Here is a 22,275-nt window from a genome sequence, read left to right as displayed (position 1 = left end):
ATGTAGATTATATATACCGTGTGTTCTGTTCCTTTAAACTCTAGTATGCAGAACACACAATCTGCCCTAAAAATCTACAACCATTAAAAGGCAAATATATAGCTTTATCCAGCTGGACATTATAAACATACTAGGCATCCCCATACAGATTATATAAATATAGACAAAGACAAGCTTCTGTATTCATTTAAAGAACTACAGCTTTTGTATTTTTATTATTCTTGCTAGCAAGAAATGGATAAGGGATTGTACCACCCTTCTGCATGGCATCCTATGTAAATGAGTCCAGTGCATTTATAAATATGGATGTGGTAGACCCCCAAATAACACAGTACCTGCTGTCTATCCAACCGCATCCTTTTTGCAGCATTTCTGCTTTCACTCTCACAGGCGGAAGCCAGGATACTCTCTGCAACTGCTGAAGTAAGGTGTGAGGGAATAGGTCGTGACTATGAGAGAAAAAAGAAACACAGAAATTATTTCTAGCATAATCCACGATATCCTTTTTCAAAGCACACAATACCGTCACCTAGGCAGGAAAGTCCATTCATTGAAATGTAGTTTATACCAACAAAACAGGGAAATGGAACTTGTAAAGATGAAAAAATGAAACTAGTTAGATGTTAAAGCTGCAGCTGATCCATAGATCCATGAGAAGCCCTTTCTCCCCACAGCTCTATTGTCCAGTGGGTTTAGTCTGGCTCATTAAGCTGTACTTTGAACAGACAGTGGCATATTCTCTGCGTTCCAGCAGCACCCTGGCCATCTGATTCTTGTTAAGAAAACTGAAAGGCTTTTTATCCTGTACAGCATGTGACAGAGATGAGCAGTGTTTTTTTATAGTCGTACAAAAACAAAACAAAAAACCCCAAGTGATAGGGTTGAAACATCACTCAAAACATAACAGATTGTCAGAATATTTCAGAGCAGTTGCAATCTGTAGTATATGAATATTTGCATTCCTTGCTGCAACATGACTGATGTGATTAAAATGACTTAAAAAAAAAAATCTGTTTTTCTTTTGACAATGCCAGCTTTCCAACAATGTAGATATTTTGTGGTTCAACTAGATACGGTTCATTTTTTCTGATTCAAAGCCTCTCATTACTAATTTTGTAGCATTTACATGTTTTAGGTTAAAGGTGCAATGAAACCCAAAAATCAAGAGAATGCTAAAATCCATTGTCGGTTCTGAACTCCAACAGGGTCTTCCTTACTAGTTCATTAAGAAGAATATTCACACAACTTTTTTTTCCTAATTATGTGCAAAACAATCTTTCTGAAAGATGAGGCTCACAACAAAACTAATCTTCATTAACATACAAAGATATATTTGAACTACCAAGAAAATAAAGAAAACGGGGATACTGATCACAGATACTGATATACATATAAGCCCATTCCAGGGAGTGCAATTTATTGAACCAGTTCTGAACTTCCATGAATTTTCAGAGCTTCATTGAACTCAAAAGTACTATGTAAATATATACCTACTGAGGAACTGGCTGTACGTGTGGGGTTTGGGGGCTGCTGGGGGGAGGAAATGGGGAGGGGTTGAGTGGTTTGATTCTGTTTGTTTGGTTTTTTTAGAGAGTTATACCTTCTTACTCCTAAAAGCATAAATATGAACCTGCTATGAAATGTTTTGGAGTTTTGGAAGGAAGTTCTGAAGCATTCCAGTCCAGTTCTTAAACGGGTTTAGAACAGATGCATTATACTGGCTCTAGTGATTTTATGGTTTTCATAAGATTCTAGAATAATACTACATTTTAACCTTTAAAAATGAAAGTCCATTTATTGACTTCGGATGTGCTCTGCAGAATGCCAATTTTTTATCTGACACTATTTTCTCTGATACCCAGGACCACAGTTTGTCTGGGTCCAGAAGCTGAACTAGTTTTTAGAAACAGACAGGGATTTATGGGTCTCCCTCACTAGTGCAATAGTCTTATTTCTCCTCGCTTACCCAAGAGCAAGTTCTCTGGCATCAGTGTAATAGCTGTGTAAGATACTCAGAGGCTGCAATACTACAATAAAATACATTTGGAGTGATTTGACAGAACATACTATTGAACTCCTTTCCAGTTTGCACAACAATGCATTCCCACACACTTTTGAAAATAAATCAGTCTAAGAGATGAGGGACACTGATGTTAAACCCTCGTCTCATTGCAGAAGTTGACAGTACAGTACAAGCAGACACCTTCCTCAGAGCTTCAGAGGAGGGAGTAAGTCCTTGAGGAAGGTTTTCACTGACAAAATATTGTATTTATTATTCTGCCTCCCTAGAATGGTGATGTTACTCTGAATATGTTACTGCATCACTTAGCCACACTAGACCTCCCCCTGCATTTTGTGGCCAAGTATCACTGTACATGCCGCTGTTTTATGTATGGTCAAGGTACCTTGACCATGTTGGCTGAATGGAAGTCTCATTGTGGTCCTCTAGCAGTGGCCACACAATGACGTTCTTGAAAAATACCGAGTAAACACCTGGATAATTCCTCCATCTCAGGTCTTTAATTAGAGCTATAACCATACCTATACAACAATGGATTTTTAGAAGGTGACATATGAGCCAAAAAAATTAATGTTCTCAACAAAAAGTAAAATGAACCCAAGTTCCTCCAGCGTCTTTGTTTATGGGAAACAATAGGCTTATTTAAGTGTTTTATGAAATAAAAAAATAAAGAGTTACCATAAAAATAAAGCACATGCTTTTCTCTGAAGAGAAGTTCAGTGGTTATGTGTTCACTGTTGAAATATTGAACTCAAAATTAGCACCTGCAAAAATGAGGAAATCTCCAGATAATGGAGTATCTTCCTCTTGAAATACATGTTAACCCATAATTTCCCTCACTCATCACTGCAACTGTCTGTTGATACGTTCATGTCAAGAACTATCTAGAATGAGCTTTAGGGAGAATGTAATGAATGTATGGTTAGGTCACCTGGCGAGTAAAATACCATAGCAAAGCACTGGAGAAAAAACATCTGATTAAGGTTCAGATTCTATCAGCTTAAGTTAGGCAAAGCACTAGTTTGGCATAGACTGAGAAGATGAATACAGTCCTCTGTCACTATCAGCAGAGCTGTTAAAACAAGATTTTCTGTTCCATGAAAAGCCATATCTGTAAAATGTCAAAAATATCAATTTTGAAAAGTCTTGCCTAAGAGAAAAAAATGCTTTAAAATAACAATTTTTTAAAAAGATGTTTTAAAATAAACTGAATTAATAACTCACTCTTCTAAGCTCAGAGACCCCTTCTGGCTTAGCTTAACTTCTTTATCTTCTATATTTATGATTATTCATGATCTCTGTCATGACTACCAGCTATAAAACCATATCTGTAAGAAGCTCAAGCGTCCCAGTCCTTGTGGGGTTCTGAACTTTTTTCAACTCTATATCCAAAGGTGAGACACAAAGGCCTTGGGAAACATGTTTGCATGTTTGGGACTACAGCAGGAAATGTGGGACTCAAGGAGTCCTTATTTCCAAGGGCTCCCAGGCACCCCCACAATCCCTGGATCCACAATCTGCCCACTGGACTAGCAGGAAACTAGGTTTCATTTTATTGGAGTATGTCAAAGCAGAAGACATTTAACAAACTAACATTTTTTTTAAAGGAAAAAAAAAAACCAACCCACATTATCAAAAAATTCCTGACCAGCTTTAGCTGTCAGAATGCACCTCATGTTGTTTGATACATAAAATTCACAGCCCTGGTCTGGTATTTCCTTCACTTCACAGTGATATAAATAACAACTATACTGGAAACTGGAACTACCCATGTGTAAAACAACAGGAAAGAAGAAAGCCTCTGAACTTCAGTCCACCAAAACAAGTGATTCACACAGCAAAATCAGAAAGCAAGGTAACATTTTTGTTGTTTTGAAACAATGACAGACAGAAAAGAAGCATGTGAAAATTTTATAGTAACTTTCAGGTGAAGAGATGAATAAAACTTCAGAGGGAATCTAGTAAACTGATTAATACAGACCTTCTGAGAAAACTATATGCCTCTGTCGATCACACAGCAGCAGAATTCCTTCGTATTTACTTGAAAACACAATACTGCTTCTGACTGCACCAAAACAGCAGCCACATTTTGAACAAACATCGTTCTTTGTTTTTGTACATCTCGTCAGCTGACACACAACTAACGTTCAGCCTCTAACACGACGTAGGCGAAGAGCATTTTGACAAAAGACGTAAGGGGAGTTTGCTAGATTTCATGTACATGTGGATGCCACTGTTTTTAACATCTTTTGAAGCGACTGACACACAGGAGGAGGTTGAAATTCCCTGAGTAGCCCAAGGGAGATAACCAGCCACCTCCAGTCCTCTCCTATTTGAAACTGCATTTCAAGGCAATTTAAACCTGATTCGTGAGGCCACCGCAGAGCCTGTAGATGACGATGATGACAAAGCAACAAGCACACTTAACTAACCACCATATTGGACAGAAACATTTGTATGGTTTTAAGATAAATCATTTTTGTGCAAATTGATATGAAGACTTTATACATTCATCCCCTTATCTCTTTCTGAGTAGTGTACAAATTCTTGACAGATATACTTGCCATGGTTTAGGCCCAGACAGCAATAAGCACCATGTGGCCACTTGCTCATTCCTCCCCTCCTTCACCCCCACAGTGGGATGGGGAAGAGAATCGGAAGAAAAAAAGGTAAAACCTCATGGGTTGAGGCAAGAACAGGGAAGGATAATGAGAAATAAACCCAAATCTTTAAAAAACCCCACATGCCTCCCTTCTTTCTGGGGTCAATTTTGCTCCCTTCTTTCTACCTCCTCCCCCAAGCGGCACAGGGGGACAGGGAATGGGGGCTGCGGTCACTTCATCACACATTGTTTCTGCTGCTCCTTCCTCCTCAGGGGAAGGACTCCTCACACACGTCCCCTGCTCCAGTGTGGGGCCCCTCCCATGGAGACAGTCCTCCATGACCTTCTCTGACATGAGTCCTTCCCATGGGCTGCAGTTCTTCATGAACTGCTCCAGTGTGGGTCCCTTCCATGGGTGCAGTACTTCAGGAACAGACTGCTCCAGTGTGGGTGTCCCATGGAGTCAAGGCCTCCTTCAGGCACAGCCACCTGCTCTGGCCTGGGGACCTCCATGGTCTGCAGATGGACATCTGCTCCACCATTACCCTCCACGGTTGCAGGGGCACAGCTGCTGCCTCACCACGGGCTGCAGGGGAACCTCTGCTCCTGCAGCTGGAGCACCTCCTCGCCGTCCTCCTTCACTGACCTTGGTGTCTGTGCAGTTGTTTCTCTCACATCCCACTCCTTTCTCCATTGCAGGTTCCCTGCAGTTTTTTTTCCCTCTTAAATATCTTATCACAGAGGCAGATTCACCACCGCTGATTGACTTGGCCTAGGCCAGCAGCGGATCTGACTTGGAGCCAGGGACGCTTCCAGTAGCTTCTCACAGGAGTAAACCCTGTAGGCCCTACCCCTGCTACCAAAACCCTGCCACGCAAACTCAGTAAAATACTTTTGCAGATTTCTTAATGAAAATTCAAATTAGTTGATACTTCTTTGTAGTCAAATAACTGTTGGTGGCTTTAAAGAACATTAAAGCTAATGAAGATACTTCCATGGCTTTGGTGGTCTTTAGATCTGGCTCTCAACAACCAAAATGACTTATAACAAGCCTCTCTGGAGTTATGGAGTAGTCCTGCAAGGCTGCTGATTTTTTAGTAGTTGAAATCAGAAATCCTCTGCCCAGATTCTCTAGAAATTAGCTCTATTAGTATGATCTCTGATTCCTTAACATAAGAGAGACTAGCACTTTCAATATGTTGTAAAATACCCATTTGCAGTACACCAACTGTATAAGAGTATCATCAGGCATTCTGTTTAAAGTGAGGCACCTTTGCAGCATCTTCATGGGAAATGTAAAACACCCTTTTTAGCACATTCACACAATTCCTGTATTTAGAATAATAGAATCATAGAATGGTTTGGGTTGGAAGGGACCTTAAAGATCATCTAGTTCCATGGGCAGGGACACCCTCCACTAGCCCAGGTTGCTCAAAGCCTCATCCATTCTGGCCTTGAACCCCTCCAGGGATGGGGCATCCACAGCTTCTCTGGGCAACCTGGGCCACTGCCTCACCACCCTCACAGTAAAGAATTTCTTCCTAATATCTAATCTAAATCTCCCCTCTTCCAGTTTAAATCCATTACCCCTTGTCGTGTTGCTACATGGCCTTGTAAAAAGTCTCTCCCCATCTCTCCTGTAGCCCCCTTTCAGGTACTGGAAGGCTGCTATAAGGTCCCCCGGAGCCTTCTCTTCTCCAGGCTGAACAACCCCAACTCTCTCAGCTTGTCCTCATATGGGAGGTGCTCCAGCCCTCTGACCATCTTCATGGCCCTCCTCTGGACGTGCTCCAACAGCTCGACATCCTTCTTGCACTGGGAGGCCCAGATCTGGACGCAGTACTCCAGGTGGGGTCTCATGAGAGCAGAGCAGAGGGGGAGAATCACCTCCCTTGACCTGCTGGTCACACTTGATGCAGCCCAGGACACGGTTGGCTTTCTGGGCTGCAAGCGCACACTGCTGGCTCATGTTTATTTTTTAGTCTACTGACACCCCCAAGTCCTTCTCCTCAGGGCTGCTCTCAATCCATTCTCCTCCCTGCCTGTATTTGTGCTTGGGATTGCCTCGACCCACATGCAGGACCTTGCACTTGGCTTTGTTGAACTTCATGGGCATGGGCCCACCTCTCAAGCCTGATTCTATAGCCATTTCCATACAGAATCTAAAAAACTGCCATGTTCTAATTTCAAATGTACAGTTTTGGTATAAATCTACCAATTATTGATACAATAGATGGATTATATTTCAGTCCAAACCACTAGGAGCAGTACATTCACCAAAAAGAAGTTTCCAATCTGGTGTATGTGCTGTCCTCCTGTGGTTACAGATCTGTTGTCTCTAAAGTTACTATGTTGGCATTTTTTGTGAGATCCAGTACTTACTTACAAATAAAAACCAAAACTGTCGTACAGAAACTTGCTCTAGATACTGTTACACGTGTTACACCAGTCTGACTCAGTTCTGAAAAAATACATCTATCTATTATGTCAGGTAATGGGCACACACGCACATCTGCTAAAAGGTCAAATTTTATAACCTGATATTTGTGCCTAGACACTACCTTCTAGTTTACACCAATTAACACTGAAAAGGAAATCTTTCGGTGTAAGGCAGTTTCAAGCACATAAACACACAAATTACTTCATTTTGTTCATAGAGACTCTAATATAAATGAATGAACTCTAATATAAACATGTGAATGAGAAAATATTTTAACTGTTACTCAAACTTAAAAAAAAAAAGTTTGAAATTTTACAAAGTGATTGGGAATCCAAAGGTGAAGGCGAATGCCTAGGATGCCTCCCTGACAGTAACTGAGTTTTTGCCCAAGGTAAGCACTTCTTTGCACATTGAGATCCTAACAACATGATACCCCCTACTGCTCTCCTACATGCCACCTTTTTCCTCAGGTATTGTAAGACTAGTTCATTTCCAAAATGAAATATTGCAAATATGCCACAACTCTTAATAGCTTATTAAGGTCTAACACACGTTAAAATCCCCAATATATTTATAACAATATGCCATACCTAAACAGCATTTTTAATAGGAAACATCCAAAATACTTTACCAGACAGGGTAAACATTATCTTCAAATGAGATGCTCTACTCAGTGTAATGCAGTGAAATGACACAGAACTGTCCTACACTGCACAGTTACAAAGGATTCAGAAACCTTTCCACTGAGTGTTTTTAAATTTACAGACTGAAGTACAGCACTGCACTCTATCGGATGTACTTTAATTGTTTGTTAGTACAGAATAGTGAAAGAGGAACAACCAAACTGGCATTTTAATGCTTGCAGCACTGTGTTTCAGTCTGGGTTTTGATATATTTTGCTCAGTCTTGCAGACTTGTGATAAATACTCAGTTGTAACACCTACTAAGGAATTCAAAGAAATAACTTGAACTATTTTCTTAAACGGCACAGGAAGCTTTTTAGAACATTCAGTGATATTCACATTACTTTTTTAAGTTTTCAGCTTTAAAGTACATTTAATTGAAACATTGTGTGTTGCACCTTGATTATGACAGCACCTAAATAGATCCACATATATCTTAACATATCCAAACTCCTGTCCAAACATTAAGCAACTGACACATTCCAATCAACTACTGTTCTGCTGCTGCTGTGTCTACAATACAGGGCTAAGTCCAGGAGTAGTTTCAGTGGGGGTAGTGGAAATTTTAAACTACTTAAGTAAAAAACAGAAAAAAAGATCCATCTGGCTTTATCCACCTAAAACTCAAGTATTTTGTCTAAAATAGTCACCTAGGTTTCTTTTTTGTTTCATTCAGACAGGTATGTCCAGAAGTTGACTCACGAGACAGCTGGGGATTAATCTCTCTGGACAGGTTCACCTAAGCACTTCACTGATTGCTGATGGAGCCCAAGTCACCTAATTTCTCTGGCAAACCTACAGAAGATTACCTCTATCCCAAATTTGTCTGATGTTTCAGACAGACAGAGAACTCCAGGAATTATCACACTGAACTAATTCCTTCTGAGTTAGGTGGGGATTGGATTGGACACTCCAACAGCAAACAGTTTACTAACAAAACTCCATAGCACTATGAAAAACTGAGTCTGATTTAACATTATTTCCTATTTCCCCTAAAACAAATACACTGAACTGGCTCCCCTACTCTTAAGCTACTGGCACAAACCAGATAATCAAGTAACATTGCGGCAGAGCTCTTGAGCTAAGTCAGAATCACAGCATAAAAAACCTGACATATTTATTAATTTTTTTTTCTGATTTCAAGCTTACAATTATTCAGGGTGAACATTCTTTTACCCCAGATTTTTTTTTTTTTTTCATAAAAAAGGGGTTTTTTCCATATCAGAGTTTATTGACATTTTGGAGGATTTGGTTTTCTTCTGCATTCAATAAAATTGTGAAACGTCAAAATTGCAGTCCTATCCTTTCCTCTCTCAAAGGATATAAAAGACTAATTACTATCAGGTTGCTAGATATTTTTCATTTTTTAGTCTTCATTCTTTTTCCAAATATCATGTCTTTTTCAAAGCTAACTTCTTCACATTTTCCACAGTTACTGGAGGAACATCTTCTGCCACTCACTGTTCCAAAATTGCCTATACTTGCAAAAGTTATCTGAGACATATTTAAAAGGCAGTTCTGTAAAATCACGTCAGTATTCACTTAACTGTTCTGTGGGGGGGGGGGGGGGGAATATCTAAGAGCCTTAGGGGAAACTGTTTCTAGAATTTTTTTTTAAGGATATGTGCGACCTAAAGTTTTTCAGAGAGTAGCTTTGCCCTTTTTCAACCAGGTTACCCAACAGACTTACATCAGCTAACCACTGTGTAACAGGGGTGAGATGCTTAGAAAGGAAAGAGAGCAGTCAACAGAGTCTGGGGTAGAGTACAAACCCATAACTCTATTATTTGTAGATCTTCATGTGATAATTTTATTAATGCGTTGCGGTTTATTAATCAGGATTAGGTACGCATCCCTGGATCAACAGACCCTCATCTTCCCGAAAATGCTCATGACCTTTCCAGCCATAAAAGGCCTGGAGGACTGAAAAGCCACATGACTGTGGGGGCAGCTGGACTATTCAGCACTAAATTCCACAAATAATGAAAGCTTCTTCTCGCTAAAGCTAAAACCTAAAAAAAGAGGCTCGATATCTATTCTGAGAAATCTTAACGAGGCAGATTTCAGAAAACACACCCCCTTCTGAAAAGCAGTTCACACTGAAGCTGCTCACACACAATACAGAAGCACTCCAAGCCACTAGACACATTTAAAACACCTTGATCAACATGTGCACAGTTGCAAGTCGTTGAAACACATCTTACAGCCAATTGGCACAACCAAATGACAGAAGCAGTGGAAGATACAGAGCTTAGTTATTTGTTATTGAGGCTGGTGATAGGACAGAAGGAGCTGGGACGAACAACACTGGGATCTAACCAAGGAACTGTCTTCAGGCATAGTGTGACTACTCTTCTCTGACACATCCAAACTTGTCTTCGGACAATGAAAACCATTTATGACTAGCCTTTTCTCTCCCGTACATAAGAACACTTTGCTCTTTGATAAATAATATCAAAGAGCAAAGCTTTGCTTTGTCTTACAGTAGCACCTTGGAAGGAGGGTTTCATTTTGCTTAAACAAAAGGAAGAACCTCTTTGTGCATGAGAGTTTAAGACCTTGCTCTTGCATCAGGATGCACATAGAAAAAAAATCTTAACTGTGAAAAAGATACCGTAAGACGCAGTTTCAAACTGAATGCAGTGAGACTGATGATAGGAGATCATGACGATGGGAGGAAGCAGATAGTAGCAAGAAAATGTATTAATTCAATTCAACCTCATTTGATTATTTCTAGGATCTAAATTTTTTCTGGACTGTAAGTAAATAAATACATACCACATATCCTCAGCAGCTGTCTACTATCTTTTTTAATTGTCAGTTTGCTAGAGATACAAAGGCTGGTACAAGTCTAAAGGACAGATTTTGAAAACATTAGTGAAATGGGTCGTTTGACCATTTCAGGGTCAATTCATTTTGTATACATATATAGGTCACAAAACAATGTATAAAAAGGAATTCTCATTAATATCAGTCCTTGAGAAAAAGGTAGTAATATTTTTTTTCCTTTTGCTTATGGGCTAATGAAGAAAAAAAAGAACATCAAGAACTTTAAGAAGTTCATGAAGCGCTACAGCATAACACAGATGAAAGCACAACCTAGAGATCCCATCCAAAAGGTAGTGATTTCAGGACTTGACCAACTTCCAATGAAAGATTCTGGGCAAGATCACAGAATTTAGTAAGAGAATATTCTCTAACAGTCCATAAGCAAGACACAATGGTAGGAGAAAAACAATCTTACAATTAATGAGAAAAACTTTGACAGTGCCTTGTTGAGGGATACGCTTGTGTCAGAATGAAAATGGTACAATTATAAGCTGAACAGTCAAACAGCGAAAGCATTTCCAATGTAGAAAGAGAACTCCTCAAAGGAATATTTGCAGCAAGTTATGCAAGCTGCCTTGGAGTCCATGGACAACTATCTGTCATAAGTAGAAGCAGAATAACTGTAAGTAACCTCTTAAAAATATTAATACTAACAAAGACGTTAATTAACATTATGAACTCTCATGAGACTGAGCCTTTCCCATTGCCTCAGAGCTAGAACTGTCATTTGGATTACAGATGGCAAATAAATGACAGAAACAGGCTTCAGGCATGCTTTTTCATCTTTACCATGCAGTCTTAGTCTTACACTAATTTAACTTAGTGTTTACATTTTCTCTTCACTTTACCGTATGACACTGTAGATAGCTGCACTGTTCCACACACATTCAAATGCCATATATGAGATTATTCGCTTTTTCTCTCACAACTAGATGCTCAAAATGCAGCATTCTAAACCTGAACAAAATGAAAAACTTGTGTTTAATATGTCTACTGCAAAAGACATCTCCTGTGGAGATTATTATCTGACATCCTATTTAATCTAACAACGGTAGCACTATTGCTCCTGAGGAGATCATTATCCTGTTTTGCTGTATTTGAGGCTAGCACCTTATTCAAATCAACATCAACATGTCCCTTCATGATTGTTTTCAACAAATCTTATTATCCAGTCAAAGTGACTCTTTTCTACTGTCAAAATGGTAAGTACATTTAAAATAATGATACAGCCAAGTGCTTCTGTCCATACTAACATTTTTTTTAAATGCTTATAATCAGGAGATGCTGATAATTTAGAAATCAGAAAATAATTTAAAACAACAAATGGATATGTATTACATTTCAGAATTATTCAAGACATAAATATGAAACACCACTCTCAGGAAGTTACTGAGAGCTCCTCCAAAGACTTCAGACAGTCTTTGGTTCGTGCTCCTACCTGTGAATGGGGAAGCAGGATAGATTTCCCTTCAGGCCCAAGAGGGCTAAAATCTTTGGCATGAGTTCCAGTGACTTGTCCCCTTCATTCATGGGCAGCAAAAGAGGGCAATTTGTTTGTTTATAAAGAAATAAAGTCCATAATAAACTGTAACGGAAAATTATAAAAATACGGAATATTTCTGAACCGTAAAGATTGCCTATTAGGATCATGTTCCTGGTAATCTCTGCTCCTTTTCCCCTCACAGGAATAAATTTGATCCTGCAACATTTTTTCATATGAAAGCAACATTTGCAAATGAGCACTGAAGTCAAGCCAACCTAGCTCCTGTGGGCCAGACTGTAAGCCCCTCATTCATATTGCAAAACAGTTGCACAAGTCTTTCAGATGACAAATGAGCCAGTTTACATAACTGCTCATCAGTGTGAATAATGACAGTAATGAGGCCATAAACTGGAACAGTGAGGTGACTTGCTAGCATTGGCTAATTTTGTAAGCATTTTCAATTGAAAATACAGCAAAATAAAATATTTGGCATTGTGAAAGCTAAATTTGATGTTGCTGAATTATTTTCAGCCAGAGTGAGACGATGCAATTTGGGGCTACTTAGTGTATCATAGAAAATATTTACTTTCTGTTTTTTCCTCATTTCTTTTAGAAGGCTACACAATCTGACATGTATACCACCAGTCAATCTTTGGCACTTTATCTGTACAGATGTCCTTTACCTGTCTCCCTTTGTCTGTGTTTCCATTGATTAGAAACAGTGTTATCCCAATGTTTCAAATAATAAAATCATGCAGTCGGTTAGAATCACAAACACATACAAAAATCTAGTTTCTGTCTTTGCTTTTTGTGGTATCTGATATTGGTCTTACCCTACAAATAAACCTGATAGTTTGTTTTTAAAACTGCCGGCTAACATCTTAAACAACATAAGTATTCTGCAAAGACTGCAGCAAAGAGAAAGAGAGAGAAACAGTAAAATTCAATAATCTCCAGTAATTTTTTAACGTAATCAATGGGTTTGCAGATGATTCATTAAAAAATATGTTTAATCACTAAATGATATCTATTTGTAATGATGAGGTGATTTTATTGTCATCTAAAGGCCAGAGAAACAGCTAAGACACATCAAAAATAAGGTGTATAGCTACCTAGTTCCTAGATTCTTCCAAGTTTCTTGGGTTTTGGAAATACAAAAGTTCTTGAGATAATGAAGCTGCCAATTGGTGAGAAGACATTATTTACCCATTCTTGTGCTACTGAGTAATATTAAAATATTAATGTCTGAAAAGACTGACAGTTGTACACCATCATAATTTTAATGGGTTTTGGTTCAGTTACAATTACTAAACCATTGGGGTGCTCAAACTGTAAGCTTGATGTCTGTGTTCTAAAACCATTTAATGTGTTTTGCACACCTATACATCAACTGAAAGATTTCAAAGGAGTAACTTTTACTGATAAGTAATAGGTTAAAATGTACAAGAAAAAATCCAAAGCCAAAACCATTGCGCGTGTGATGTTACTACACTGGGCATTTTCTTGGGTATAGCACTTCTCTAGTAGGATCTAAATTTTACAGAGCTCACAGAAATCCAGTTAGCAGAGGCATTTAAAGAAAGATCCATCTTACTTCAGGACTTTTCTAGGCAAAAATCTCCAACTGTAACCTAAAGTAGGAAATAAGTCACTATATATACCATCATTTGGTTTCCCTCCTTATGCCTTGCTTTGTTCTTCTTTTCCTATACATCATACTAGTTCATTTTGTGAACTCTAGTGTCTCCAAGCATTTTTAAACCAGTGAACAAAGGGAATAAATTGAGGAAGAATGAAGGAGGGAAAAATAAACCTCTGACCTGGTATTACAAAAAAAATAAAAAAACAAACAAACAAAAAAAGACACTAAGATGAAAACAAAATAGTGCCATGGATTTACGTATGGGGTTTTGATGGAAACTAGGGCTGGGTTTTAAATCAAAACTCACCATCTCAAAACCACTTCTTTTCATCCGCCTGCAGGACTTGAGGTAAGTACGTATGCGTTTTCTGGCACGCTCTTGATACTCAGGGAATTGTCGCCTGCATGAGTCAATGATAGCCTGGATCTTTTCTTTGGGCTGCTTAGAAATTGGGACCATTCGGTCCAAGTTTTCATCTACAAACAGCCTGACAAACATCTGTTGGCAAGAGGGAGACAGAGGAGATGGGTTTGGAGGGTGGCTCTCTTCTCTTCCTAGCTTCCTGTCTTGATTACTGATAGGAAGACATTTTTTCTATCCACTGAAGAGCTTTGTAATGGGAAGCCAGAAATATTAAGCAAACAGTTCTTTAAAGGGTTATTGGGAAGTGGGGGCTGATTAAAAAAGAAAAGACAAGAAAAGAATACTCTATAGGATACAGAACTTGTGAGATAAACCAGAACAGGTTGTGAAAATAGGCACTACTTAAGTTTCATTATTAACAATAAGCTGTGATTGCTAATGTTTTATTGAACTGACTCTCACTTTTTCTTTGTTTGAACAATTGCTTGTGTTTTCATGCATAATTACATACATTGGGAAAGCAACAGAGAACAGCTGACCACCAGAATGGTCTTCTGATAAACTAGCTACAGCCCCTTTCCATTAAATGGGTGAACATGCACATACACACATCCATATCCACACACACAAGTGCACATGCACACATACAGAACAAAGCTTTGTGTTCCTCACTGGTAAAGATGGCACTCTGCCTTAAAATTCTAAATAAAACACAGTAAATCTGTCATCTGTTGGCAAGAGTTTAATGTGTATTAAAAATAATTGAAATAAATCCTGCAAATTAAATTAATGTGCCTTTAATGGTCAAACTTACCCATAAAATAACAATGTAAAAGGAACAGTAGTAGTAAACAAGACAACGAGTGCAAGAGGACTTACATTAAAAGCTTTCAGTCGTTCAGCTTCTACCCCATCTGATTCATTAACCTTCTCAGGATCTTCCTGCTCATCATGGTCATCCTCATCCTCATCTCCTCGATTCAGAGACAGATCTTCAGCACCTCTGCCTACACTCTCATTCTTGCCAGAGTCATAGCTTGAATAGCTATGTGCAGGGGACTAAAAATAGACAAAAAGTATATGTCTGTAAAAATTCACCATGGAAATAAGTTCTACTCATCAAAAATGCTTTATAAGTATTTAAAGAATTCCATTATTTCTTTCGATTCTTTGTTCAGCATAAAGTGCTCATAACCCTTGTAAGAGCAAACATTTCACAATAATATTCATTTCAGTAGGTTAAAAAAATGTGACCAGCTGCAAATTCAGTAAATCAATTAACAAATGAATTACCTATGATAATTACAGTTAACATGAGATCTTTGCCATACAGCCTTGTTTAAGTACTACATACAGAAGTTTCTTAAAAATACCAACATCTTTGTATCAGCCAAGATGTAAATAATAGGAAGTTGATTTGCACAGAGCTCTAAAGGATTAAAATCACACATTTTAAAGCAAAGAGGGTTCAAGTAAGAAACACTGATATTCATTCAATCAATATGAAATATTATCAAGAGCTGCAGTAAGTTATTCAAAACATGGAGATTATTACGTTCTAGTTTCACTTGTAAAACTCCAGAATTAATTAGAGATGTGTAGGTTTTTTAACATATTGAATACTTCTTTGAGAATCATATAGCAAAACCATTTTCTTTTTGCATATCAGCACTCAGAACTTTCCCCTGAGCAGAAATTCAGCTTGCTGGATAAAACTGATGACCATCTCATTAAAGCGTATCCACTTGTAGGACCAAAATTTTTCAGTTACCAAAAATCAATACTGTGCAATATCTAGACCCAGTTACCTGTTTCCTCTTCATACACTTCAAACTGCAGACCACAGAAAGACATCGGTAACAAAAAGCCTTCTACATCTCAACACTTTAAGATTAAAGGTTTCCCCTAGTCACACAAAAGTATCAGAGAGTATCTTCACAAGAGCCATCAGACTCACATTTAGGTAATTCAGAGCACAATTTTACTTCTGTATTATTTTAATCCTGTAATATTTCAATATTTTCCTCTCTTGCTTCAAAGCATATTGTAGTCTATTCACCAGAGAGTCCAGAATCAGGTGTTACATGATGAACTTCACATGTACACTTTTTTAAAGTGCCTCCTGTCTAAATGTCACCAAAAGTCAGGAGCACAATGCCTCATCAAAAACACATCTCAAATACTTAAAATCACATGCCTTGGTCTACATTCTGAGCTTCCTAAAATTGTCTTTATTTCAAGGTGTTTTCACTAATCACAGAATGTAGCAGGGCAGTGAGGTAGGAGGGAAAGGCCAAGAAAGCCATTCATCTTTAAGGTATGCTTCTTGTTTTACATTCTTACTCCAATTTTTTTTTCTTTCCTTCCCTATCTTCATTCCCATCTCTCCACTCGTCCTCTGTACACCGTCAGTTTTGCAGTCACTCCCATACACTGCCTTGCCTTAACAGCACTCATACTCCAAGCCTTCTTCTTTTTATCTATCCTCTCCAGACTATATTCTCACCGTACAAATCCCCTGGAGTTCCACTTTTTAATCCCTAACGCTCCTAACATCAGATCTTACAGCCTCTCTCATCCCCTTCCTTGAGGGGAGTCTCTTCACTCTCTCCATTCCCTAGACTCTTATAGCAGACATAGGGAGAATGAGAAAACATCAAAAGAAAACAGAGGAGCCAGACTCTGGATACAAACACCTTCAACAAGTAGCAAGCTCAGCATCACCTTTTCTCTTCCTACAGTCTATGACTGTACAGTTTACGAAGCAAGAAATCATCCAGGGTTCAGGATGGCCAATGTGAGATGTCATAGCAAGACAAGACTTGGGAGAGCAGCAAAAAAATCTGTTCCTTTTCATGACACACTGATATTTTGTTCTGGGAAGATGATGAATATCTACATTGCAACCCATTCAGATAACTCTTCCTTGCAGGAGATGTTGAATCCATTGAATTATGAGGCTCCGGAAAAATATAGTTCCATCCTGATAGGAGATGATGGCTATAACTTATCAGAGCGTCTAGCATATATAAGCAACAGTATTTGACCTGGCCAATGGCTACCAGAATGCCAACAGCTGCAGCCTGATAGCCTGTTACAAAGGAGTAAAAAGAGTGATTTTCCTTGATCCTGAAGAGATTCCCAGAAGAAAATTCTTAAAGGAGAAAGTTACAATCAACTAATTGTTACAATTATTGTTAATTGTGTCCAAGTGCTATGCAGTAGAAGATCTGGCCTAGCTGTAAGACTTGTTCTTTTGTACTCATTTATTTCACTTTGTACTACAGCTACACAGCACACAAGGGCTTCTAGATATTCAAAAAGTCATTTCATGTGCTAGGTTCCATATAAAGCTATAGTAAGCAGAAGCTACTGCCCTTAAGAACCCTACTGTCTGAAACCCTTGTTCTGCAAACACTTGATTTCGCATGAGTCATTTCATCAGAATAAATCCAATCAGACTAGTCATGTGCATAAACTTAAGCAGATGCAAAATTGATTTCAATATGTACATATGTTTGGGCTGGATGCCAATATCATAAATTATGCACCAGGACTGAGATTCGCTTTTGTGAAGGAAAGGAATCCAGGCCAAAATGGATTAGCTATGTCACTCAAAGATGCCATCATAATTTTTTTTAAAGAACACATTGCATAGACAGCCTTGTCCAATGTCTTCTCCCAACTATTTATTTCAAGAACAACTTTAGCATCTTAAATAAAAGGTGGAGAACAACAAACATACTCTGAGAAAGCATAATGGCAGGAAACCATATTTATTCATTGTGGATTTGAAGACTGTACAGTAGCAGGAAGAAAAGGTTGGCTTTTTCCTACCTGTTGTGTCAGCAAAAATAGGGAAGAGGTTACAATAGCTCAGCTAATAATAAAATTTCTATCTTTTGTGTTCCTACACAGACGAATATTGAGTCAGAGAAGGAACAGACTTCCTCCCACTTGTGTTGAGTCTGCAGTTGTGCAAAAGCTGATAAGCATTTTCTTTTGGTATTCTATTAAGCAGCTTCAGGGCTAAACAAACATGCAATAGGACAGCAGAGGACAACATTTTTTTAAGCACGTTCCCCAATTTTAGGACTTGCACTGTCCTTTCAAAAGGCTGTACCCACCTCTGCCAGACAGGAACCTGCTCATTCAGATTCCTGTATACCCCCCGACACATACATTTTTATGATCCTGCAGTGAATTAGACTGGAGAAGTGACCCTGGTTAAAATGTTTTAGGTGTGTTTGTTTGTTTTTTGCTGGTTGCTTTTTTTTTTTCTTTTGCCAGTCTGCTTAAGATCAAGGTCAGTTCTTGGTTCCAGTTCATCACCTGAAAGCACAAACCTTTGTGCTGACAGGAGAGTGTGTGCACGGAAGGGATAGAGGGAGAATACACATCTCTGTTGACAGCAACGCAAGATTAAAGCAATCGTGGAGTGGAAGCACAAGACGTTTCACAGGTGAAACCTTTGTGCTTAACAAATGTGGGTTGGAAAAGAAAGTGGCAGCAATTTAAAATGAGAAATTATTCTAGGAGAACAAATGAGGCCAAAGCTAAGGCCAAGAGTTTCCCTTCCCCAAACTTTTAGATGATTATAAAGTTGTCCTAAAAATACTGAGATGCTGACAGATATATTCTGGCCACTATGTCCTTGCCCTTTTCTGAAGATTCTGAGTTCATTATTTTAATCTCTTTCCTTCAATAATAACTATTAGACACTTCTGCTTTATAAAAATGAAGGTACAGGTTCTTGCCTAACAACCTGCTTTCGGGAGCTTGTAACACGAAATACCATCTTTCTAATACATTGCAAGTCAGCAACAACAGTCACCTAAAGTAAGGTAAGAAAAAGGTAGTAATAACATCCCTTCAGCCTTCTCTTCCCAATAAATTCATTCATGCTATGACACTCAAGTTTTCCAGATTCGTAATCATTCTTACTGGTCTGCTCTGGATGTTCTTTAATTGGTCTGAAACTTCCTCAAAGAGCAACTCCCAAAGATCCAAAGTGTATTCCATTGAAGGCCTTTCTGTGGAAAATATATACATTTATTGCTTGACTGATTTCTAATATGCTTATGGCAGAGAAAGCTTATCACCTTATTTGCAAGATAAAAGAATACCCCATACAGGCAAAGGAAAGTAATGCAGAAACTGCACAGTTGCCAACAGAAGGCATGCTGTTATTTTGTGAGAAATAAAGCAGAAGTAATCCAGAACATTAATAAAGTCTACCACAGTACCCCAGTGCCTGCTAGGCTCAGACACTGGTGTACGGCCATCAGACACGGTTTGAAGGATGATGCCACATCAGCTCATTGCAGGAGGCTTGTCCCAGCAACTGACAGCAAGAGACTCTTGGCTATCTTTGAGCATACAAAGAAGGCTGTTGATTACTGGACCAAAAGCTATTCAGTGCCAGAAAGTTAATTACTGAGGCTTGTTTTTGTAATGACCAAAAATCGGGAAAATCATGGCTTTGTGATTTTTTAAAAATGCCAAAAGGTAACAAAAGACCCAACCTTTTCAGGGAAAAAAAGCCTCTGAAGGAAGCCTAGCAGATTTTCTTTTAAAAATGAAGCTTCATTTTTCAATATACATTACATTTTACATTTACATTTACATTTAGTTGGATAGTTTTACATTTAGCTGGACAGTGTATACTTCTTTCAGTTGTTACATTAGACACTCATAAACCACAGCACTCCTGTGAGCTGAAGAGATTTGCAGATCTGAAGAACTGACACAAAAGTAGCACACGTTTCCATATGGCACGCAAAGGAAAGAAGCTGTGAAACAATACTTACTGGTAGGAAGAGATGAAAATACTCTACTGGCTACAGATGATTCTATTCTAGAAATCTGCCTCCATATCTATAATAGTTGCTACAGCCAATTTTTAATGAGTAAATAAACCATAATCTAAAGCTGACAGAGTTCTGCTCGTTCCCTCAGTTGTACCTCCAACCCTTTCTTCTCTTTCTACATCTCAGCCTTTCCCTCTGTACCACTGAATACACAAGTCTACAATTTCAGCAAGTAGTCTTGCAAATTAGGAGGGCTTTTCCACACATTTTCCCGTATGCTACTGTGTATATGCATTTTTACAGAAACCATTCCTCTGATACAGAAAGGGATTAGAACATTCTGATGACACCAGCTTTGACTGAAGACTTTTTTTTTTTCCAGAACTGTCAGTTAAATTAGAACTTGATTTAATTTTTTTATTTCACATTTACATTCTTAACTGATTCTAGATATTACAAGGTTTTTGAAAAAGGTGTAACACACTGGTTTTCAGTGAACTGACTGTGAGTAAAAAACATGTATTTTATTTGACATATAAACAAAATTAAAAGGCTAAGCCTGTAAGGTTAAGGCAAAATTTATGTCCTATATCTTCCCCTTAAAATTATATTTGAAATTAATATTGGATTCTTAGAGTTCCATTTTTTTTCCTGCACAAACTGTGAGTTTTCCATATTGTACAGAACTTGCCCACAGGAGGTAGTGGTTTTTTTGAACATTGAATCTATAACATATGAAATATAAGTAACACATTAGAAAACATAAAATACATTTGGCACATATGTGCCCTTTTGGTATTAAAAGAGATAAAACTATGAATTCAAATGTTCCTTTTTCTCATCAATTCAAACAGTAAAGCAGGAGGTATAACTGGAAAGCTAAGGTTCAGCCATTATCCTAGGGAATTCTCTTTCAGTTTTTATAGGTATAGGTCCTGCTCTCTATAATTTTTCATTAATGAGCCATTTTTCCTACCATCCCTCTTAAATCCTATGCCCTTCTCTCTTCCAGACTTTACTGTTATTATCCTTTTTACACACCGCCTTTAAACATTCATACCATCATGCGTGTGGAACTTTACTGCCCATCATTTTTTTCTCATTACAGAAAAGACTGTGAAGTCTCAAAGACAATTCCAGAAATTCACCATTTATTTCAAGATCCAATTAACCTCATTTCTACAAACTTGTCACATATTTTCTGATCTTACCCATATCTTTCCATCTGACTATGACAAGTTTTCTCCCCTTATTACACCACAATTGTCCTTTTCAGCTCCTTCATAAAATTTCACCCTTGATAATGGGAAGGCATCATTGTGTATAATTCTGCTATTTGGAGCATGAGGATAACAGCATTTTTACCGGAAGAATGAAGAGCTGAAATCTAGGGTTTCATAGATTTGATTCTATAAAAGTGTTATCTAACATGTGAAGTGTTGTGGAGTAGATTGCATAAGACATTTTTACACAAAACTTGTATTACACTGAAATATTAAAAGATCTTTTCTGCTTGCTCTCTGTTAACAATGTGAGCTCGAGAAAGACAACTGTTCAATTATTTACAATAGGAACTAATAAATTAAAAGAGTTTTCTCCTGAATTGTCTTTGACATGGTCTTTTCTCCAGAGTCATTCTTTTTCCAGTAGTCATCAAGAGAACAGTGACTGTTCCTAAGACTACGTACTCATTCTTTCTCAGTAATTAGCAAGTCTATAACATATTATTTGTTTGCTTATAATATTTCTTTCAACAGAAGCACATTTATTATCAATAAGTAAACTGTAAATTACTCAGGCACTTTAATTCCAGCAGGATTTATCTGGATAGATAGAAGTTTGGATAATTGAAAGACCCCCTGAAACACAAATCTTCCTGTGGTATATTTTCTCTTTTTAGCTAAAGTATAATTTACCCTTGGTCTATCCCTGCTGGTATTGACCGACATTACTGAAATACATCACTTTGCCCTAATACAAATAACCTCAGAAATTAAGTAGATTAAAAACAGAGAGGCACCTGATAATTCAGGCTGGTTAGAGGCAATAGTTTAAGGGGCTTTCTAATCCATTCACAACCAATCTCATCTTACCTGATTCAGCACCTTCAGGAAGGCTCCTGCTCCTTCCCCAGCCATTCTGGAAGGGGAGAATTCTTGGAGGATCAGAATAAGCATGTCCAAACCTCCCTAGCCCACCAGTGTTGAAAGTACTGGGGCAGAGCCAATTTACCAGAGCAGGAGACTTGCCTACTTCTCACAGCTTTTATTTTACAAAGTTGTTTTATCAATGACATCTAGAACTCCTGTCACTGATGTAGGAAGGCAGGTATTTTCAAACAAATCCTTAAAAACTCTAGTTATATAACCCCAAATAACTGGTCACATTGCAAAATGTGGCTC

The 22,275-nt window shown here is 38.2% G+C and overlaps 1 protein-coding gene across 1 annotated transcript; it reads right to left on the bottom strand.

Annotated features, from left to right (window-relative positions):
* Positions 1–335: 335 nt before the first annotated feature.
* LOC104471411 (nucleolar protein 4-like) lies at positions 336–22,011 on the bottom strand (the record flags this gene model as incomplete). The annotated part of the gene is made up of 4 exons (XM_010086747.1): positions 21,967–22,011; positions 14,943–15,122; positions 14,007–14,198; positions 336–449 (listed from the first exon to the last, which is right to left on the bottom strand). Coding segments are annotated over exons 1-4 (531 nt in total), but the record flags the coding sequence as incomplete, so codon positions are not given.
* Positions 22,012–22,275: the final 264 nt, after the last annotated feature.

The sequence above is a fragment of the Pterocles gutturalis genome, unplaced genomic scaffold (assembly GCF_000699245.1).
Source record: "Pterocles gutturalis isolate BGI_N339 unplaced genomic scaffold, ASM69924v1 scaffold19906, whole genome shotgun sequence".
NCBI classification, from domain to species: Eukaryota; Metazoa; Chordata; class Aves; order Pterocliformes; family Pteroclidae; genus Pterocles; species Pterocles gutturalis.
This window is presented reverse-complemented; position numbering and strand designations above follow the sequence as displayed.